The sequence below is a fragment of the Anthonomus grandis genome, chromosome 10 (assembly GCF_022605725.1).
Source record: "Anthonomus grandis grandis chromosome 10, icAntGran1.3, whole genome shotgun sequence".
NCBI lineage: Eukaryota > Metazoa > Arthropoda > Insecta > Coleoptera > Curculionidae > Anthonomus > Anthonomus grandis.
The window spans coordinates 21,236,098-21,258,998 of NC_065555.1; the positions used below are offsets into that span (position 1 = coordinate 21,236,098).

Genomic DNA, 22,901 nt, shown 5'->3' on the forward strand with positions numbered 1-22,901 from the left:
CTGAGAACAGTAACGAACAATGGAAGGATTGTATTTACCATGCAATGGAAAAGAAGACCTATCTGAAAACAGAATATTTTTTAAGAAATTTTCATTTACCTTTTCCATCATTGTTTGACAAAATACCATTTACTTCACCACTGGTGTTCAGGAAACACCTCCTTGTTTCGGAATATTTAAAACATTTGTATTCTTTTTTTTTCCAAATACTTGTCACAGTTTTATGGTGTATACGTAGTTGCTCTCGAATACTTCTGCTCGTGTTGAATCCAAAACTAAAGCACTACAAACCATTTCTTCCGCCGTTCTATCTCCTGGACCCTTTCATTAGGTTATTCTTGAGTTTTGATGTGTCAATTTTTACATTCTTGGAGGCAAAAATATTTCTCAAAATTTGACACGGCATTTAAAATAGTTTTAAAACAAGGAATCGGTCTATTTTTAAAATTTACTGAGAATAAATCTCTGCATTGAACTGCCGAATTGCCTCTATAAAACCATTTACTCAATTGAACTTTTTCGGAAGGGGTGATGATAAATCAGCCATAATGATAAATATTTTAAAAAATTTAAAAAACGCTTTAAGACTGAACAGTGCAGTATGCAATCACACAGCAAAATGAGGTCTGCTGATTGTCCCGTGCCCAAAATATCAAATCAGACGATCGGATCGAGAAGCGGTGTTGCTTTTTATAATGCCTATGTGTAGTCGTACAATCTGTATATTAGAAATAAAATGTAGCCCAAAGAATAAATTGGACAAACAATTTTTTTTTTTTTAAGATGGAAATATATTTTCTATAATCCAAAATTAATTAGCATAGTAAGAGGTATAAGATTTTTTATTAGCTTCATCAATAATATGTCCCGCAATATAAGCCAAATACATCCTCGCTTTTTAGTTTGATCAATAGCTTTGCGATTTGTGTTAAATGTTACTTCAGAAAAAGAAAAATTACTTGTTTTGTTCACGAAATCAAGATTGTCAATAGGGTTGCTATTTGGGATTGATACATCTTTTATAAGATTAGAGTGAATACTTGAAAAAAATTGAATCTATTTGGGCTAATTTTAGCAGACTTAATACAATATTTAGACACGCAGATTATTTATTATATTGAAAAATTTCACAAAAAATTGTACTTAAGTAGTCATTTTTAATAATACTGTAGGTAATGATATATTTTTTTCTGCAGATTCCCATCTCAGATGCAAAACCCTAGCGTGAAGAAAGACAATTCATATAAAAGCACCAATGTGATAGATATGAATGATAGGAAAGATCAGGATGATGTATTAGGGGAAGAAGGGTTTGCTGATCAAGAAGAAGATCAGGTAGAGGAAGACAATGTAGTAAAGGGTGAGCATGTAATGATTGTAGGAGGTAACATTTTATATTTTTTTTCTATTAAGTTGCTATAATCTTATATTTTTATTTTAATGATTAAGGGCCGAAACAAATATTTAAGAAAGTGAAACCAAGTACAGTAGAGGAGGAATCAGTAAATCCATATAATGCAAATGATTTGGAAGGAGACTCGAATTTCTTCTCATATTTTTCACTCTTAATGTGTCTTTGTGTGGTTGGATATGTGGGTTATCATAACAGACAAAAGGTATGCTTAAACGTTTAATTTTCAGAGGTATAAGTTGCTATTAAAAAGGCAAAAACCTATTTTTGTGATATAAGTATAGTAGGGCCATAATATACCTGTACTTCAACATAAGTAACACTTAATATACATACAAAAAATGGTCGTGTGTATGCTCCTAAGTAATATTGTTGCATATTTATAATATTTAATTCAATTATTGCGTTATTATAGATGTTCATGCTAACCCAATTATTTTCATATACAAAAATTTAGCGATGAAATATGAAAAAATTTCAGCAGAATCAAGAGCTGATTTTCCCGGGTTGATTTTTTGTGAAACGCTGGCAAAATAGAGATTAAGCTATATGCTAATTATAAATGCGTTACTAATTATTTTAACAAAGATTTGGGAAAAAAACAGTTAACTGATAATAAAAATATTGATATCAACATAAACAGTTATGATTTTATATTTTAAAGATTTTCAATTAAAATATTACTATTAAAATATTCTAATGAAATATCCTGGTTATTAGTTAGCTACCGAACTACTTTTCGTTAAAAAACATGTGTTGGTATGATAATATAAATTATTCTACCAATTATTGATGATATACCAGGTGACACAGAAAAAGGGATCACTTAATAACTTTTTTACTTTTCAAGATAAACAAATGATGAATTTGGTTATCTTGAAAACTAACTTATGGGCTTATTTATTATCATACCAAATTATTGGGAAAAAGAAATCGCATTTCAAAAGTGGTTGTTCCCAATAATGTATTATATAAAAAAAATTAAGTAAATGCCAAAATTAATGATTTAGACACTTTAAATAGGCGTGTGAAAGATTTAAGTCATAAAATGTAATAAAACTATTTTTCCGTGATTACTTGATTAAAAATTAAAACTTTCAACGCATTTATGGCACCCTATTTTAAAATTTAAAAAAGTGATTTTTTCTATGAGTATAAAACAAAAAGTGGACAATACAGTATTATTGTTTTTTATTGAAGTACGTAAAAATATAGCTAGTGTCCCATTTAAAATAAGAAGGTTAGTGTCACTTCCTGTTAAACCGGAAGTGATGGAAAACAACAGAATTTGTCAAAAGACGCTCTTATAACTATTCTATCGCTATACCAAATTTAGTTGTTTATCTTGAACAGTAAAAAAGTTATTAAGTGTTCCCTTTTGTCTGTGTCACCCGGTATAGCAACCGTTTCAGCGCTATGAATATTTGTTCCATGATCTGAAATAGTACCCTTTCGTGCAACAAAACGTCGAAAAAGTGTATATGCATTTGGTTGAAGTGCACACTTAGACGCAAACATACGACTTGACAGGCTTTGCACCCCTATAACGACCCATAGTAGTGAAAACTACACCTCAGAAGTCAATAGCGACATGTAAAAAACGTTTTAATTGGGAAACCCTTTGGACTGGCAAATTATCCATTGGTTGAATATAAGGCTTTGGTTTTAATCTGTAACACGCTAGACATTGTGACAAAGTATGTTCTATAGCCCTACGGGCAGATAGAATCCAGTATCCCTGCCGTAGTAGAAAGCTTAATGTTCCGAACGAAAACCAGGGTGTGGATATTTTTCATGGGTAAATTTAATTATTAGGTTGGTAATTTTGTGCGCTCTAGGAAGTAAAAGAGGATGTTTTGCCTCATAAAGAATAACAGAATTCCTCAATGGTCCACCCACTCTAACGAATCCAGTCGAATCAGGAAATAAAAAAAGTTGATGATATTGCTTTGCAAGAGGTAAGGATTTATTCAGTCTTTGAATAAATCCGCAATTTACAAAAAATGGATAAAAGAAAATTTGTGCGAATACAAAATAAGTTTATACAATTTGGTTCACAATTTAAAAATGATACAAGTTTACCCAAGCCTGTAGCGTCTGATGAGGACAACATCGTGAATGTTTAGCCTACTTTCACGCATCACGCATATAAGCTTTCATCCGGAGTGCAGGTGATGATTTAGGCCTAACTTATTATTCTGTGCAAAAAATTGTGGACGACAATAATATTAAATTAAATTATCCTTTAAATTTTCAAAAGTACATCAGCTGAAACTGGATTACCAACGTCACTTTCGATATTGTGAGACACTTTTTAAAAAAATAATATGGACAGATGAAGCAAACTTTTCTAGAGAAGGTATTTTTAATAGAAGAAATCAACATTTTTGGGTAATCAAAATCCACATGCGGTTAAGGAAATGGGATTTCAAGAAAAATTTAGTTTTAATCCACGACCATCGCAAAGAAATTTCTAAACGCAGCTTTTCCTATAATATCGCAACTTGTGTGAATAAACATATACCGGACCTCTCGCCATCTATAAATGCTTTTCGAAATAATACAAGGAAAAGGCTTATACCTACTTTATTCTAATATTGTGTTAAGCCTATATAACTTTATATTTTTGTACACTATTGCTTATAGTCAATTAAATATTTAGTAGCAAGGGTTAGGTTTAGTTGTTACTATTATACAAATGTTATTATCTATGTCTGAACTTGCATTACTTCCTAGATTTACAAATTTGTATTACACCTATACCTAAGGTTGTGACTTGTGTTTGTTGTAGATTAGTATTTTAGGTACCAGGCTGCAATAGCCCTTAGCTTTCTATTTAAAAGCTGAAATTTGCCCTTTTAATCCATGTCCCTATTTTCGCTGACAGATGTAGAGAGAAAATGCACCACTTGATTTATACTTTTGGGGTAATTTGAAGCAAATGGTGTACAAGACACCGGTAAACAGTAAACAGGAACTACGTCAACGACTTATCAATTGCATTGGTCAACAAGATCCTTCTGAAATACAAGTAGCGACAACACATGCTGAACAGAGTGTCCCATTTTCATACGTTTTATGGGGTAACTCGCTTATGCGTGGAGATAGAAATTTGGGGTTTTCGCGACAGTTTGCTACTTTTTTGTGAAACTTAATATGCCGTTGTCAAAACTTTGTTGGCTAAAAAATGGTTTTGATAGGATTTTTTTCCGTAGAATTTGATTCCGGGATCCATTTTATAGCCCCATACAAAAAATCCAAAATCGAAAGGTTAGGAGACCTAGGTGGCCACCGAACAGGTGTCCTGATCCATTGATTGGGAAAATGTTCATCCAGCCAGTTTGTCACAGCTCGCAATGCGCGCTGGAGCTCGTCGCTGGGTTTTCCGGATCATATATACATATATATGATCCGGAAAACCCAGCGACGAGCATATATATATATGATCCATAGTTATATATATAATATAACTGTGCATCATATATATATGATGCACAGTTATATTATATATATATTATAATTATATACACTATTAACGTGCATAATAACGTATATAATAATCATATTGTATTAAATTGTTTTTAATTTGGTTAAATAATCTTGTATTAGGCTGAGGCCTTCTGGATATCTATATTATAAAAAATAATAGAACTAGAATTACTTCACGAATTTCTAAATTAAAAAATAAAATCTTACTTCTGGAAGTAAAGTTCAGCTGCTTCATCCGCGTTGTCATTACATTGGATATAGCAAGAAATCATATACTTATAACGATTTTCAAATCTATTTTGCATAGCCATTATTTTATTGCTTAAAAATTGATAAACACAAATTTATATTTTTTTTATAATTTCGAGTCTTGCGACAGAAAGTTTAAATTATTGATTGAAGTGTCAATCATCTCCCCGGTTACCGATTATTAAAAACTAGTATTTTGTTTGGCCCTTCGCAACAGCCAACTAGAAAAGTATTTAAAGGTTTTGAAATATTACGATACAAATATACGATTATAAGCACTTACTTTTTAAAAATTTTATTATTAATTCATGATCTACTACTCTTATATCCAAATTTGTATTTAAACTTATTTGCTTATGCGTTATTTGCTTATTTTTGAAAAAAAGTGCATAGTGTTATATATTTTTTAAAAGAATAAAATACGACCAACTTAAGGGTCTATAAATATACAGGGTGTTCCATTTAAAAAAAACTATTTTTTTTTCTCAAAAATAAAAAACCTTACAATAAAGTGGATGCCGGAATCAAATTCTAAGGAAAATAACTTAGCAAAATCATTTTTTACTTTTTCAATATGTTATACAGTAACAAAGATACGAGGAGTGTTTGAAAATCTAAAATTTTTAAAAAGACCCTGTAGATTAAAAACTATGACACTTGTCAAAGTTTTGACAGCGGCATATTAAGTTTCACAAAAAAGTAGCAAACTGCCGCGAAAACCTAAAAAGCGAAAAAGTTTCTATCTCCACGCATAAGCGAGATACCTCATAAATCGCATGAAAATGGGACACCCTGTAGAACGCTGGATTTTGAGGTGCTTAGAAGTCAATGGCAATAATTTTGAAAATTTATTGTAAATTACTTATAATCTTAGGATAACTAATTAAATCATTCTTAAATTATGAAAAAAAATTTATAAAGGTATTTTGTATTCGCACAAACTTTCTTTAATCCATTTTTTGTAAATTAGGGTACATTTCGTTGAACTTTCGACATGGTCGTGCTATAATTTTGTCACAGTGTGACATAAAAAATACAGATAACATTATGAAAATTGTAAAATACTTACTGGGTTACTTAACACATACACAAATTCTAAACAATAATAAACAATACTTGAATAGTACATTGCACGACATCTAGTGAACAGTTAAAATTATAATAAAATTGAATAATATGAGATTAGCAGATTTCAACTGAGTACTGGGAGCGAGTGAGAGAGAACCATCGGACTGTAGTGTTATAAGGTGTGAACAAATAAAAGTGTGTTAATGAGTCAGATCAAATCAAATGTCAGTGTTACTGTTAGGGCCCAAGGAATTAAAGAAAGTGTTGTTCTCAAATTGAGTTTGCTCATTAATACAAGTATAAACCGGTGATTTGATGGCTTTATTTATTGCCAGGATTTCCAAAACTTTAAAATAACAAAGTTGCTACTACTTTTTGGTATATGTAGCAACGCTGCATCGCTAAAAATATTTTTAATGGCTAGGTCACTGGCTAAAACCCATGATGCTTATTTTTTTAAAAAAATTATTTTACGTTCTCCATAAACGTCTAAGTTACCATCAATCACCCTGTATATATTTTATCAAAAATGCTAAAAATCCTAATCTGCGATGTAAATGCGAAATGACTTTTTTTTAACAATTAAATGAAATATGGAGTTTTTGAATACTGGTACAATATAAATTCGGTGAGAAAGGTCATTGGTATGTCTATGCGTGTTTATGAACTGTATGAAAGGAATTATTACATAGAACTATAAGGAAAAAAGGAATATCATATATTGTAACCAAAAATTGGGACTTACCCTGGTCAGGATTGCTTCTGATGTCCAGTATTGGCAGTACAGCTTTTCCTCATTACTTTAAATCTCTCACAATAGTAATTTCAAATAATTATTCTGGATACCGTTAGGTAAAATAACGTCGTGTGTAAAATTTAAATCGGCTTGACCACCTTGCTCTGGTCGGGAGTAAGTGATCTACATTCCTGTACCAAATTGAACATAGCGATGACTTCGCCTTGGGCATGCCCAGTAGGAAAAATATATGGCTTTTTGTTAATAGACGTATAATTATTGGAAAAAAAATGACACAAACATGAATTATATTTTATTAAGATTTTCTCTAAATTCGCTAAAGTTGCATTTGACGTTTTTTTTATGCTTTGTTTGTCAAAAGAACATACTTTTATTTTTTAACTTTTGGTTAAAACGCTTAATTAACTTGACACTCTTAATTACCTAGACTATAAAAAAACAGTATAACAGTATAGACAATATAAGAATATGTGACATCGAATTGGCCCTCAAAAATAATTTTTAGAGCTTAAGTAAATTATATTTCCAAAATTATCTTTAATATCAAATTATCTATATATACCTGATTCTTAACAAATATTTGCATTTTTAGATTCTTGCTCTTATTTTGGAAGGAAAAAGAAGCAAGAAAATTGGACGAGCTAGAAGACCAAATTCAGCTAATTACCATAAACTAGATAGTAATCTAGAGGAAGCTATGTCTTCATCTTGTGCAAAAAATGCTAGCAATGTAATTTATTAGTCTTGTAAAACAAACAAATGCCATAAAAATGCACCATCATTAAATAATAAAGCAACCATTGTCATTGAAATGTCAAGACTTTGTAAGAGGGCGGGACCAAAGTGTTTAAAATAATTACGAATGGACTAAGTATTTGCAACCACAAATAAATCGTGGGCAACTTAATTCTAACGTTGATTTATAAATCAAAAAATCTTTAGTTAATTTATTATTATTATTTTCACTTTAATCCCCCTGATATGCATTTTTTTCAATAAATTACAAAAAGTGGTTTTATTTCATTAATACAGCAAAATATAAGTAGAATCTGTATTGTTTTGACGAATTAAAAGTGTATTTTATTGGGTATTACGTCACTTAAAACGTCAGTAAAAATCAATATTATCTCTAACGCTCAAAAATTGAAAAGAAGAAGAAAATAGACTTATTCACCTAGTTAAACGAAGTATGAACTTAAATCTTTAACGATACCTGTCATTTTAAATACAATAATTTACTTGAGGTATAATAGATTTTTTACATTACTCAGCTCCTGGGTATATAAAAATATATTATACGTCAAGTTAATTATTGAAATTAAATTAAATATAACGAAAGGTATCGTTAAATATTTAAGTCCATATTTCTTTTAAAAATGTGAATAAGTCTATTTTCTTCTTCTTTTCAATTTTTAAGCGTGTGAAATAGTATTTTCTAAATTGATTTTTACTATAAGTGACGTAATACCCAATAAAATAAATAACTCAGGTCAAAATATTTCGGACAATATTTCTTTTTCTTTGCAGTTTTTATTAGCGAATTAATAATAATTATTAACATTATCTGGATAGCACATATCTCTTTAAAATAGCATTCTTTGAATATGTGGAAATCTATTTAAATCATAGATATATGATCATATAGATATTTCTATTTAAATATATATATATAAATGGGAGATAAAACCGTTTACATTTTCAAGCAATCCAAAAATCATGACTTTTACTAAGCAACGATGCCATAGGCCCATAGCTCCGCTGATTTACCGATTTCTACTAACATGTGAGTCTCGCACGACTATTTATTTTCAATTTACAGAAAACAGTCCGACAACGCTGTACTCTGTTGTCCGAGAGTTGTATGTTTTATTTCACACAATATTTTTTCAATATCAATACCAGAAAACTGAAAAACTCTACAAGCAGCTTTATTCCCTATGTTTTTTTAAATATAATTACAAATTTTAATTAATGAATATTTTAATAATATGAAAAAAATTGATATATTTTTTTTTATTTTTATATTATGTATAGAGGTAAGAAAGTAACCTTCTTTTAATAAAGCAGCCTTTCTAAATAATTTTTCAATTTTTTAACTATTATTTAGTTTTATTTAAAGCCAAGTTACGCCACTGGTCGATTGAAATAATAGGCGACACGTGACAGCGCGATGCGTTGTTGAACGATTGATGTTTCTTTTATCTTCGTCTTTCTTATGTTAGATATTGGAGCTTTTCTGTCTCTGATCGTTAACAAGGCGAATTTATGAATGTAATGTTATATCTCCCGTTTTTATATATCTATGTTTTAAATTAATTGTAATCAAACTTTAGAGGCTCTACCTTAATTTTTCAGTGTAAAATCTACAATAAATGCTAGCGTACTTAAAAAACCTTTATCATTTTATTTTAAGTTGTGCTAATTGTTGACAAAATTCATATAAATTTTGTATATAATTTTCTACTTGTGATACATATTTATTAGCAATTCTTGTGAAAATGTTTAATAAGCCATTTAATTTTAACACGTCTTAATTTAGACACGTGTCCCTTTTTCTTTATAACAGAGTACATGTGGAATCTAGGTGTGTCACACTTTGCTTTGTGACTATTCTCTTGAATTGTTAACGATATAAATAATTTTGTCTAGTGCAGACTGTTACATTTCGTTGCATATGCGATGTTAAAATTCACTAATGTTAGTTTTTCTAATTAAAACATTTTTGAGAATAATTGAGTGTTATTTTCTTAATAGTGACAATTTGTTTTTCTTTCAGTGATTTTTAATTATATATTTTTTTCGCAACAAACTCTGTGTAGCTCTCCTAATATGCAACGTTCTTCGAGCTCACGGACGTGCATGCAATTATATTTCGGGACACAAAGTAAACCAGAGCATCGAATTCAGGTTAGTTGGTAATAATTAAAGTTGGTATTAAATAAATGGATGCCTGAATAATAGGTTTTCTTATTTTAGCTATGACAGTGTTTCTTTAACAGAGCAGAGAAAAACCAATACATCTGAAATGTAGTGACCTAAGAAAAAAAACAAATGATAATACAAACTCTGATACAGTAACAAATAAATATAATTATAATAGGCCTAGTATATCCTTCTGTCTATGTTTAGGATTTTCACTATCAGAACTGAAAGGCGAAGACCAAATGGATTTAGTTGGCGGTAATGACGATTATCCCTTAGTTCTGATTCATCATTTTCTGGTTCAAGTAATACTTCCAGCTCGAGCATTACTTGTTCATCGTAATCGTAAAAGCCATGGAACTGGCCAGTCCAGTTGCAGTGGGTCCTTATCAAAGTCAAATGGTGTAGACTGTAGAGCATACCATATAAATAGCAGAAAGTATCAGACCATCTAGTAGAAAACCCTCAGTGGCGTATACTCACCTAGCAGATACCCAATCAGCCGGCAAAAACCCAAATTACTTACCATAAAAAAGAAACGAATAGTAACAGGAATCGTGGTTATGCAATAAAGCTAGGAAATTACGAAGCTAACTTAGTAATACTTCATAAGCTACTAAATCACAAAAAAGTGTAAAAGCTAGAAATATAAGATCTCTTTGTGAAGATAAATACGGGCTGAAATGCTTCAATAAAATAGATAAAAATTAACGATTTGCTTAATTGAAGGAGAAAATAGGCAATCGCCTGTATCAAGGAACCTAAACGTGAAAATTATTCGCAATTGAACAGGGAATACCAGACCACAAAGTAAAGTGGCAATTGACCATGTTAAAAAGCGACCGCTAAAAATAATTTTGCTAAGAGAATAGTTGGATGCAACAGAAAGTTGTTGCAAAGCAAATAATCTGTTTTATTTCAAACTTCAAAAATCTTTACAAAAGATAACCTTATGTCATTCCTGGAAAATACATACAACCTTTAAAGGAGGGTCCATTCTGACTTTGCAGAAAACACATTCTTGCCTACTTGGTGGACACAGGGGATTATAAATGCTGAATTTAAATTCAAAATTTTTCAATTTTAAAATTCATTCCTTTCCTCAAGAATCAACAGTAATCACAATGGAAAAAACTTACAAACGGTACAAACACTTCAAAGGCAAAAGATATGAACTATGAGTAATATGTTACCTAATATAATTTGTTTCAGAGCATTTTTTAAGTAAAGATTAAACTTTTAATGTCATATTTATTGTCGCATGATATACATGTTTAAATGGCAAAATTTTATATTGTTTATCTATGAAATCATTTTAAATATACGTAAAACCCCATGTTTTATACTATTTTTTTATTTTTCTTTCGAAACTGTCAATTTTTAGAAAGAAAATAATATCACAAGAAAATAATATCAAAAAATTGACCGCGGACTAAAATCCAAGCATCTTACAAAATATTTTAGACACCTCCAGCACTCACAGACCTCTTTTTAGCCAGTCTATTAAACAAAGATAAAACACCTGCGTTCTGGCGATTCCTACTTTAGGCTGTGCAAGTGATTGTGTAGAATTCTATCTCTCTATCCCACTGATTTTGAGAATTACGGGGCCGTACCCAAATAAATTTTTGGGCTGTTTCCGTATTACTTTCGACGTGTTTTTAAAGAGATCTTTAAGCATGGGTCTATCGCCTTTAAAATAGTTGTTGGATGGGTCTATCATCTTTAATAGTTGGGAGGAGGGTCATGCGAGGTTATTGTTATTTGATGGGTTTTGCCGGTTTTGCTTTTTACACGTTTATGAAAGTAAAGAATTTAGAATTTGGCCTGTATTCGTCTAAATTTTTTGCAGTTTTTACTGTGAGGAAGTGTGTTTTTTTTTATTTGTGTTTGTAGATTTGTTTTGGTATTATACCTAAAGACCTTAAAATGTTTCGACCCTGGGAAAATAGGCAGGAAAATTTGGCAAATGAAGAGGAAAGTGTTTGTGCGGGCTTATGGAGACCGTGGGCGCACAAGAAAGACAATAACATTTGTGATGAAAACAATAAGAGTGATCTGGACAGTGATTTAGACTTACATAGTTCTGATAGTTCATTTTCTAGTGTTGAGGAAGCAAAAAGAAACAAGGGAAGTAGAAGCTACAGAGGAAAATTAAGCAGTTTTAAAACGTAATTGTTTAAGTACAGACGCCAAAAAAATTTATCTAAATATCTATAACAATCTAAGGAATGATCCTCAGTTCACAAATGATTGTAGTGCTTTGCAAAAAACAGCGTTTTTAACAGGGGTTCCTTATAGTACAATATGCCTGTAAAAAAAGGATTAAAGGCAGAATAAAAAGGAAAGATGCAGGACAATCAAAGGGACTTAACACGGATATTGCTAAGGAAAGGTGTGTATTCTAAATACAAAAACAATGAGGTTCTGACCAAAGAGATACCTTATCGCGAGGGTTAAACATTTCTCAGTCTCAACCTTGCGGAGATACCTGATAAGACTTGGATTTAAGCTTAAGATGGTTAACAAAAGAGCTGTGTAATGGAATTGCCAAGTGGTGTATAGAATATTTGAGGAAAATTAAAAAAATTTGGGAAGAAGAAAGATCGATATATTATTTAGCCGAAACATGGTATGATACATTTATGATTGATGTATGATTTCCATTCTCTGGGAAAAAGTCCCTTTCTTGCCATAGTAAGAAAACCATATTTTTGTTAATTAAACAAGTTTAAAATTTTGTTTTTTACAGCTTACTGCCTCTGTTTGTCCTTCAGTGACACAATAAAGACTGCTTCTTCCACCATTCTCTGGGAAAAACCCTTTTTTGCTATGGTAAGAAAAACACTGTTTTTATTAAGAAAACAAGTCTAAAATTTTATGTTTTACAGCTTACTACCCCTGTTGTCCTTCAGCGACACAATAAAGACTGCTTCTTCCTCCATTCTCTGGAAGAAAGTCCCTTTTTTGCCATAGTAAGAAAACTCTATTTTTATTAATTAAACAAGTTTAAAGTTTTGTTTTTTTTTCAGCTTACTGCCCCTGTTTGTCCTTCAGCGACACAATAAAGTATATACAGGGTGTTACTTAAAGGTATGTCATAATTTAAAAGGGACATTCCTGGACCGATTTTAAGTCAAAAAGTTCATATAAACATGGGTCCTAAAATGATTAGTTTTTAAGATACAGGGTGTTAAAGTTTTTTTTTTTCGTTTTTAATAAATTTTTCAAATACGGTTTAAAATATTGAACTGAATGTTGGCACAGGATATTATGGCATAAAAACACATTTTTTAGATGTTCACCTACTTTTTTTTAGCAACCAGTGGCGTAGCTGTGATGAATTTTTAATACAATTTTACAAAAAAAATACTACGCCACTGACTTACGAAAAAAATATGATTTTATCTTAATTATCAATTAATTATAAACAAAAAATTCCTCTATGAATTGTAATGCTGTAAATCTTACCGTTTGGATGTAATCGTTAATTAAAAAAACGTCTTTTATGCATAAAATGCATCTTTAAAAATTATGGAAATAAATCAAGTTAGCTTTGCTCCTTGCCAGCAACTGTTTTTTTGTTGTTGTAAACATTATGAAACTGACATTAATGATTATTTTTGATTGTTTTAAGTTTGATTTTATTTTCAGTTTTTATTAGGTACATTTTTCAAGCTTTTTTTACAAACTGGTGAACAAAAAGCAACAACAATTAAATACAATACATACATACATACACAATTTACAACAAATGTTGGAAATGACCACCTCTTGCTTCTATGCAGGCTTCTGCTCTTCTTCTCATAGAATCGCGAACTCTTTCGAAAATTCCAGGCGTCTTTCGTATAGTTTCACATCCGTCAATAATTCTATTTCTTAGTTCTAATGTCACAATTGGTGTCTGATAAACCAATGTTTTTAGGTGTCCTCACAAAAAAAAATCTAGGCTATTTAAGTCAGGTGAACTAGGTGGCCAAAACTGTGGTCCTTCACGGCCTATCCATTTATTTCGGTAGACTCTATTTAAATGCTCACGAGCCAATATGCTAAAGTGGGCTGGAGCACCATCATGCATAAACCAAAGTTTTTGCCGAAACTGAAGAGGAACATCTTCGAAAAGCAAAGGCAAATCATTTTGGAGAAAATTACAATAATTCTGTCCGTTAAGGCGTCCTGGTAAAAAAGATGGTCCAATTAAATGATCGGATACGATACCGAATCAAACGTTTATTGAAAATTGTTCCTGAAAATGTGTCTCTGTAATCGCATGAGGGTTTTCTTGAGCCCAGTAATGATTGTTATGGAAATTGATTATTGCATTTCTGGAGAAATTAGCTTCGTTCGTAAACAAGATGTTCGCACCAAACTGAGGATTTTGTGTTACTTTTTGGAGATACCATCTACAAAATTGCGTACGCGGTTCATAATCTCTAAGAAGCAATGCCTGAACCCTTTGTATGTGAAAAGGATATAACAAAGAATCCCTTAAAATTTCCCATACCGTCTTGTAGCAGATGTTCAATACCATACCAATTTTTCGTGTACTTGTGGTCGGATCCTCTTCGACTGCATGTAGCACAGCCTCTTCAACTGCCGGTGTCCTAACTGTACGGGGCCTTCCCTCGGCAAAATTAGCCTTAAAACTCCCAGATTCAGCCAGACGACGATGAATGTTTATAAATATTCTTCTATCTGGGACAGCGCGATTAGGATACCTTTCTTGATACAAACGCCGCGCCTCCATAGCATTACCATTGGCAAGTCCATAAAGGAAATGCATTTGCGTCATTTCCAAATTAGAATAATCTACCATTTTTTAACTAGTACAATTCACGTTTTAAGATCGAAAGGGTACTAAAAACAAACTATCAAGAATAATCACTAACGTAAGTGTCATAATGTTTAAAACAACAAAAAACAATTTCTGGCAACGAGCAAAGCTAACTTGATTTATTTCCATAATTTTTAAAGATGTATTTTATGCATAAAAGACGTTTTTTTAATTAACGATTACACCCAAACGGTAAGATTTACGGCAAAAGTCATGGAGGAATTTTTTGTTTATAATTGATTGATAATTAAGATAAAATCATAATTTTTTTCGTAAGTCAATGGCGTAGTATTTTTTTTGTAAAATTGTATTAAAAATTCATCATAGCTACGCCACTGGTTGCTAAAAAACAGGTAGTAGGTAAAAAAACAGGTGTAGGTGAACATCTAAAAAATGTGTTTTTATGCCATAATATCCTGTGCCAAAATTCAGTTCAATATTTTAAACCGTATTTGAAAAATTTATTAAAAACAAAAAATAAATAAAACTTTAACACCCTGTATCTTCAAAAATAGGCATTTTAGGACCCATGTTTATATGAACTTTTCGACTTAAAATCGGTCCAGGAATGTCCTTTTAAATTATGACATAACTTTAAGTAGCACCCTGTATAATGTAATGCTTTAGTATCCATATGCTGATGTGCGAGATGAAGTTGGAATCCATAGCAGCAACGAAGAAACTGTTTTCTTCCTTAATAGAAGAAACGGCTAAAGAATAATGGCAAAAAAACAGAATTTAGAAAATTGTATTTACTTTTTGGGCCAGATTCAAAAGAGTGGCTAAATTTATAAAAGTATTTAATATCCTCACTGTAGTTTTAGGATCCAGTATACTTAAAATGAAGTGTTTTGTATAAGATTTTTAGTCTTTAGTATAAGCATTTATTTTTGTTAATTTTTATCTAATCTCTTCTAATCTGCATAATAACTAAATACGAGGTAAACAAATTAATAAATATTACATTCAGGATGTAAAGTGTGTTTTTTTATAAGTAAAGCTTGTGTCTTTTAAACGCATAAAATATAGACAGCTAGATGATTTTTTAATGTAAAAGTTTATTTTAAAACATATACTTCCACTTTTCTGACTACATACTTTTTATCAAAAGATGTTGGTACTAAATATAGAGTTGGGGGGTTTTCATGAGTATATTATTATAATAATATATCATAATATGTATTATTTAAAAAAAAAGGACATTGAATATGGCAGCCAAAATCTTCATTAATAATCACCACCAAGTAAAAATAAATCGCAATACCCAAAAAAGGAAAATATATAAAATTTGAAGACAAACCATTTACCCTTTTGTGTCAAAAAGTAAATATTTAATGCCTTAATCCACAGAATAAATGGGCCTAAGTAATTCGTACCACCTATTTCTCTCATCACTTGTTATAAACACCCCACTGATGGCGCTAAAAACTAAATTTATTAAATTAAAATTTTTGGTTAAACTCATTTTACGTACTTAAATCTTATATTTAAATGAAATATTATCTTGCTATCAACTATCCTGAATTTCTAACTTAATAAAACTAAACCCAAAAATCCCGAATAATAAAGTTTTAAATACCAATAAATTTTAAGGCCGGACCTGTGCAACTTTTCGCGCTTGAGTGGCTGTGATTTAGGTCATGTAGCATGGGCGCATGTAGTCAAATTTTACGAATCAAATGTATAAATTCTTTAAAAAAATACTTAAAACATTTATTTATTTAATGAAATGATTAAATATCGCTTAGAATATTACTTTATGATTCTTTCCACATAACATTTTGCGATTTAAACATGCATGTCATGTGACAATACAAGCAACACTGGCACACAGACTATTCGCGGCACATCAAAGATTCTTAGATCCCTGAACTGATTTTAGAATCCCAGCCCTGAACTATTACAGCGGACGGAAAACTGGTGCGACACATCGGTTGCAATGTTGCCGAACTTAACACAAAATAATATTCATAGTGTTTATTCACTGGCGTAAATACTACATTTATTATAAAGAAATTATTGATGACAAAACTAACATATTCGACATTATTAATAGTAGGAATTTTAGAAATTCATCTAAAAGCCAGTCTGTAGAGCCTGACATTAATATCTAACAATTTGTATGTTTATTTGGCTAATAATACAATTATGGTATTAAATTCATATTTTAATTTGATTATCATATATCTATGGTATCTATTTGTATATACTTATTATATCTACGAGTATATAATAAGTACAAAGCCTTTACAATAAATACCAAAATAAATTACCTGTCCGCTTGATTTGGGAACAGTTAGCATGCGTCAACTTTTCATGGGGTTCCTTGACGTTCCTTTTTTGTTATGTGCGAAACAAGGACGGAAATATATGACGGGGCGTCATAGTAGCGGAACGTTCGAACTGGTCTGTCAGCAAATTCTCCCGACCTTAACCCTGTTGAACATATTTGGGATCATCTTAAAAGAAGGATAAGGACGTTAGGCCCCCCAAAATTTGGAATAACTTAAGAACATAATTTAGGAAGAGTGGCATAGTGTCAGAAGCGAGCAAATTTAATTGAATTTTTGCCCCGTCGCGTCGGCGTGCAGAGGTCGTACGAGTTCGAGGAGGCTATTCTCATTATTAGTAATATGTTTTTTAGGTTCTTTAAAAATTGATAATTGTAATTTTTTTGTTGAGGTTATTGCTTTGTTGTTATGTTATAGTTTTGTGAGTTTTTAGAAAAAAAAAATAAATATGCAAAATTATTAATTTAAATATAGTTATAATTAAATTTTACAAAAGTGGTCATATATAGTGTCATACATTATACATATAGGTCATAAATAGTGACCATTTCTTTACCTGCCTCATAGTCAATAATGACAATAAGAATTTGACTCACAATTATATTGTAAATTCATTCAATGCTAGGAATTTTCGTAAAGCCGACTGGGATGCATATCATGACAAGATTGCGGTATCTTTATAGATACCACAATCTATTCGAAAATTATATATTATAATCTTAAATATGATGAATTAATTGACATCATCAATTTAGTAGCAGACCAGGTCATCCTAGTGAAGCAACGTGGCTCAATAATTAGGAGAGGGAACCCCTGGCGGGATAGGGAATATTCATCCTGGGTTGAAGAAAGGAAAAACGCCATTTTGACATTTAACCAACTTCCAACAATTGAAAACTTTATTAAGGCAAAAAAAATCATTGCTCTATCTAGGAAAAAATTAAAAATCAAAAAAGAGATAAATTTAAAGCATTCTGTGGAACCCTAAATAGAACATCGGGAATTAAATATGTCTGGAATAAAATAAGAAATTTCAATAATAACTCAAATAAATTCAATGTGAATATTCCAGACAATCTCAAAAAATCTATTTTCAGTAATATGTCGGTTATAAATATCGACCCTAGTTTTCAATTAATGCCGCCAAATGAAAAGGAAACCCTTTCCTTCTTTACCCTAACCGAATTAGATTATGCAATGAAAAATAAAAAGTCGTCTGCACCAGGCATAAATAACCTTTCATATGAAATATTTTTTCATTTACCTTTTAAAGCTAAACAAATCCTCCTTAATATATACAATAGAATTTTACAGGGAGAACCTCTACCAGACTCATGGAAACAATTTCACATCATTTCCCTTCTGAAACCTAATAAAGACCCTCAGCGACCCGAAAATTATAGGCCAATTACTCTAGCATCATTTGGATCTAAAATCATGGAAATCATTATCAAGACTCTATTAGATTGGATGTTAGAACACAGAGTAGAATTTAATAATACACAGACTGGATTTCGAAAGGGGGAAGGGAATTTATGACTACATAGCTTTTCTAACATCTTACGTTTTTAATGCCTTTCAATCATCAGAATCGGCCTTAGCAGTTTTCTTGGATATTAAAGCAGCCTATGATAATGTTAACATCTAAAAACTATACAGGGTGTCCGGAAAAAGGAGGCCAATCCGCCGGCCACATATAGGGTGGACCAAAATAATGACCTTCGTTATGCCATTTTTTAATTGAGCGCTCGGCATTCAATATACAGGGCGTCAAAATGAGAAATATTAAATGGTTTTTTTAAAGTAAGTCGAGTGTTTCATAAGATATTAATGTTTATTATAATAAGTAATTTAGAAAAATCAATTTACGTTTATTTTGTTAACTTGATAAAATGTATCTAGAATTTAAAATTAAGATATCTAATAAACGGATTCTCAGAACGACATTTACTAAGAATACTTTTTTTACAAGAAAAGATTGGATAATTAGAATTTTTAAGTAGAACTTTATTATACAGGGGTACGAAAAAGTTTTGGTATTTTTAACAGATATAATATACCGCAGGTGGCGCCCTCTGCAAGGTATAGCGAATCCGTGAACGGATTTCAATTTCTCGTTCCAAAAAACCCCCTCACACCAAATTTTAATTTAATATCTTATGAAACATTCGACTTACTTGAAAAAAAAGATTTTATATTTCTCATTTTGACGCCCTGTATATTGAATACCGAGCGCCCAATTAAAAAATGGCATAACGAAAGTCGCGTTATTTTGGTCCACCCTATACGTGGCCGGCGGATTGGCCTACTTTTTCCGGACACCCTGTATAATAAACTGCGATTGTTAAATATCCCCACTTATGGCCAATGATATTGCTGTGAAACAAATAGCTATCACAAAAGTAAGTATAGCATTGGAAAGCATATTAAATGCAGTAGTTTTTGCTGAAAAAAAACATGTCCCTATTTACCAAATCTTAGAAAAACGACAACGAAGAAGATACCACTAATTTTGCACATTTCCTAAATGTTACATTTAACTTCTGTTAAATCTGATAACACCCGGTATAAAAAATTACTCAAAAGCTTAAATATACCCATCTTAAAGCAAATTTAATTCTCTTTCAGATGGTTTATCTAAATTTTATATGGTGGTAAGAATAACGGAGATATTCTTGTTTATATAAAAAAACAAAGAAATTTGATAAAATCAAAAAATGTTAAATACCAGAAGAACTAACAACTTTTTGAAAAAATGTTATGCGAGTTTTTTGTTGCAAATTATTTGTTTAATCACCTCTTAAACTTTGGCGGTTTTTATAGTAGACACCTTGTATTGGCTTGTATAGGCTTTCACTACAACGGAATTTAGAGAAATCTCATCAATTATGTATTGCATTAAAGAAGTTCGAATTCCAGATAATAACCATGTTCCCCTGGTCACAAAGGATGTATATAATCAAACACTGACGACGAGATGAGCATTAACTATTTCTAATTTGACGTTATTACTGATTCGATTTTGAAGACGACCAAAGTCCGAAATTGAGTTAGAATTCGGGTTAAATTAAATTTTTCAATCCTTAAATTGAGCAAAAAAACAACCATATATACAGGGTATCCCGAAAGTAATGGGACATAGAACAACAGTAGATTCCTTACGTCATAATAATGTGATTGAGGTCAACTTGCTTTATCATAACTTTAATAGTAACTGAAATACAGGGTGTCAAATTGTTATTTGATTTATCGTTTTTTTCTCATAGGTCCAATGACATGCCCATTGACATACTGACATCAAATTTAGAACATACGAGACTTTTAAAAAGAAAGATTTAATTTCCTATACATAGTTTTTACTTTTTTAGAACCCCTCTCTTTTTTTCAGCCCCGTATAAAGTATTAAAAAAAAATTTAATTTCCTTTCTTAATTTTACATGAAAAATGTATACCTTATTAAAGTCGCTAGGAGCCAACATTTTCGATATAATCGCCACTTTTCAAAAAATGTTTAAAATAATATTTATTCACCACTTTATTTAAATCGCATCTTTGGCAGTTGGCGTTGTAGACAAGTGTTTGTATTATTTATGTTAAACTTTTTGAATGTCATATAAAACTTTTAAAACGAGTAAAAAAGTTTTTCTCTTAAGTTTAATGTTTAATCATTTTAAGTAATGCATTTTAATTAAATATGCTTTGTGTTTACGCGCAAGTAAATTTTAATGGACAGCATGCAAGATTAAGGTATCAGGAAATACTTGAAGATTGACAACAACCAAACCATAAATTATTCCAAAGAATGTATAACCGACTAGGAGAAACTGGATCGTTTCGGCCAAAAATGCCTGTTTTGGGCGGCCCAAAAATATTTCCTGTTTATGTTTGGCCTGCGCGTAGTCCAGACTTAAACCCCATGAACTTCTGTATTTAAGGATATTTGAAATTAAATGTTTATTATAGTCCTATAAATAATCTAAATGTAAAAATTGTAAATTCTGGAAATATGTTAAAAAATAATGAGCATCTTCATTTTAAAATACAGCAGTCATTTGTTAAACGTATTTCCAAATGCATTGAAGTTAATGGTAAGATTTTGAATAGTTGTTATAGCAGCGTTATTGGTATGTTTCTTTGTTTATTATTGTTTTTGGTATATTTGTTTGAAAATAAAATATAAAAAAATAAATAAATATTATTTACTTTGGATATGATATAAGAATTAACAAAAAAGTCGTAATATATATTTTTTATTTAGTAGTTATTCAATTTTACATAAATATCAATAATCTTAATGTAAAACATATTTTATTTTTATCATTTTATTATATTATATATTTTTTTATTTTATATTTTAATATATGTATTCTCATTTAAAACAAAACTCTTTTAGTGATCTATAATAATTCTATCTCAATTTAATTAATTCCATAATTAATTAATAACTTGATATATTTAAAATAACGTATATTGCTAAAGATCTCTAATATTTATTGAGTTAAGGGGACACCCAAAAATATTAATTGGCGAGTCAGTCAGAAAGCAACATTTGAGAGAAATGTGTGTAAGTTGGTGTGTTGGAAAAAGAGTTGTGTTTACTGGTTAAACCAGGCTGCTAAATTAATAGTGGTGAATATGTGAGAAATAGTTGATCTTGAGTAGATATGTGGCCATTATGAGAAGTTTGTACAGATCTGTTTGCGCATCTTGAAGATGCCCGCACAAGTAGGTGTGAAAGCCTCTGTTCAATTAGGAACGAATGCGCAATTCCTCGAGTGCTGTCTGGTAAGACTGGGGGCCTTACCTGGGGCTCGATTGACACGAATAAACAGAAGGATATAGTAGAAATATATCCTTTGTCCAATTCGTTGAGATGCTTACTGTTTAGCGACAGTGGAGCGTCTGGGGAAGCCCTTACTATTTTAGGTGACACTAGCTAGTCGTCAAATAAAGGAAGATAACATGTTTGACATATATATATATATATATATATTGAAATGTGACATTGTGTAAATTGATGTTGACTAAGATGATGCAAGGGAACGGAAGTTCCCCGGTGAGTATATTTATTATTGCCAAAAGTTGACAGAACAGCAAATATTGTTTTTTTTATTATTTTTATGTGATGTTCGAGTTTATGTCTAACAATATAAGAAGGATGACTGTTGAGTGAATTTGCATTGTAGAGACCCATTGGCTAAGAACAACTCTGACAGGTAATAAACCACATTTTAAAGCGTATTTTACATTAAGTATTAATTTTATGTTATTTAAGATTAATAATAAGATGCATTGCTAAAAATCTAGTAAATTTAAGTCATTCACGTATTATAAAAACCTAAAAGTGCAATTATTTCGAAAATGGTTGCTCCTAGCGACTTTAATAAGGTATATTTTTTTATGTAATATTAAAAAAGAAAATTATTTTGTTACTTTTCAAACCAATATACGAAGCAAAAAAGTTAGGGGATTTAAAAAAGTAAAAACTAACGCAACAAGCGCCCTCGACCGAAAACACGAAAACTGTATACGAAATTTTATTTTTCTTTTTAAAAGACTCGTATGTTCTACCTACGAGAAAAAAATGATAAGTCAAATTATACTTTGACACCCTTTATTTCAGTTACTATTTAAGTTAGGATAAGGCAAGTTGACCTCAATCACATTATTTTAACGTAAGAAATCTACTGTTGTTCTATGTCCCATTACTTTCGGGACACCCTGTAATATATAGAAAGAAATATATATGTATATATAAAATATATATATAGACAGAGCATGCCATAATAAGTGTTTTTCTGCGATAAATTGATAGATATATTAAGTGCTCAAATATATATACAACTCATTTATTGTTTATTTTGGCCTTTTAAAGATAAT

At 30.7% G+C, this 22,901-nt stretch overlaps 1 protein-coding gene and 1 long non-coding RNA gene across 3 annotated transcripts in view; one reads left to right on the top strand and one right to left on the bottom strand.

The window, feature by feature from the left end:
• Nucleotides 1-5,383, bottom strand: part of LOC126741030 (uncharacterized) — a 28,590-nt gene extending 23,207 nt beyond the window's left edge. The window contains exon 1 of the long non-coding RNA XR_007662089.1: nucleotides 5,108-5,383. This is a non-coding gene — a long non-coding RNA (uncharacterized LOC126741030). The remainder of the gene's footprint in view (nucleotides 1-5,107) is intronic.
• LOC126741027 (uncharacterized) overlaps nucleotides 1-9,706 on the top strand; it is a 46,612-nt gene extending 36,906 nt beyond the window's left edge. Inside the window, exons 2-4 of one of the 2 annotated variants that reach the window (XM_050447293.1) lie at nucleotides 1,197-1,360; nucleotides 1,450-1,616; nucleotides 7,567-9,706. In XM_050447293.1, the coding sequence (XP_050303250.1) occupies nucleotides 1,197-1,360; nucleotides 1,450-1,616; nucleotides 7,567-7,716 (481 nt within the window). In that variant the 3' untranslated portion in view covers nucleotides 7,717-9,706. Of the gene's footprint in view, nucleotides 1-1,196; nucleotides 1,385-1,449; nucleotides 1,617-7,566 lie in introns of both variants that reach the window. The other variant, XM_050447292.1, reaches the window with a different exon arrangement.
• Nucleotides 9,707-22,901: the final 13,195 nt, after the last annotated feature.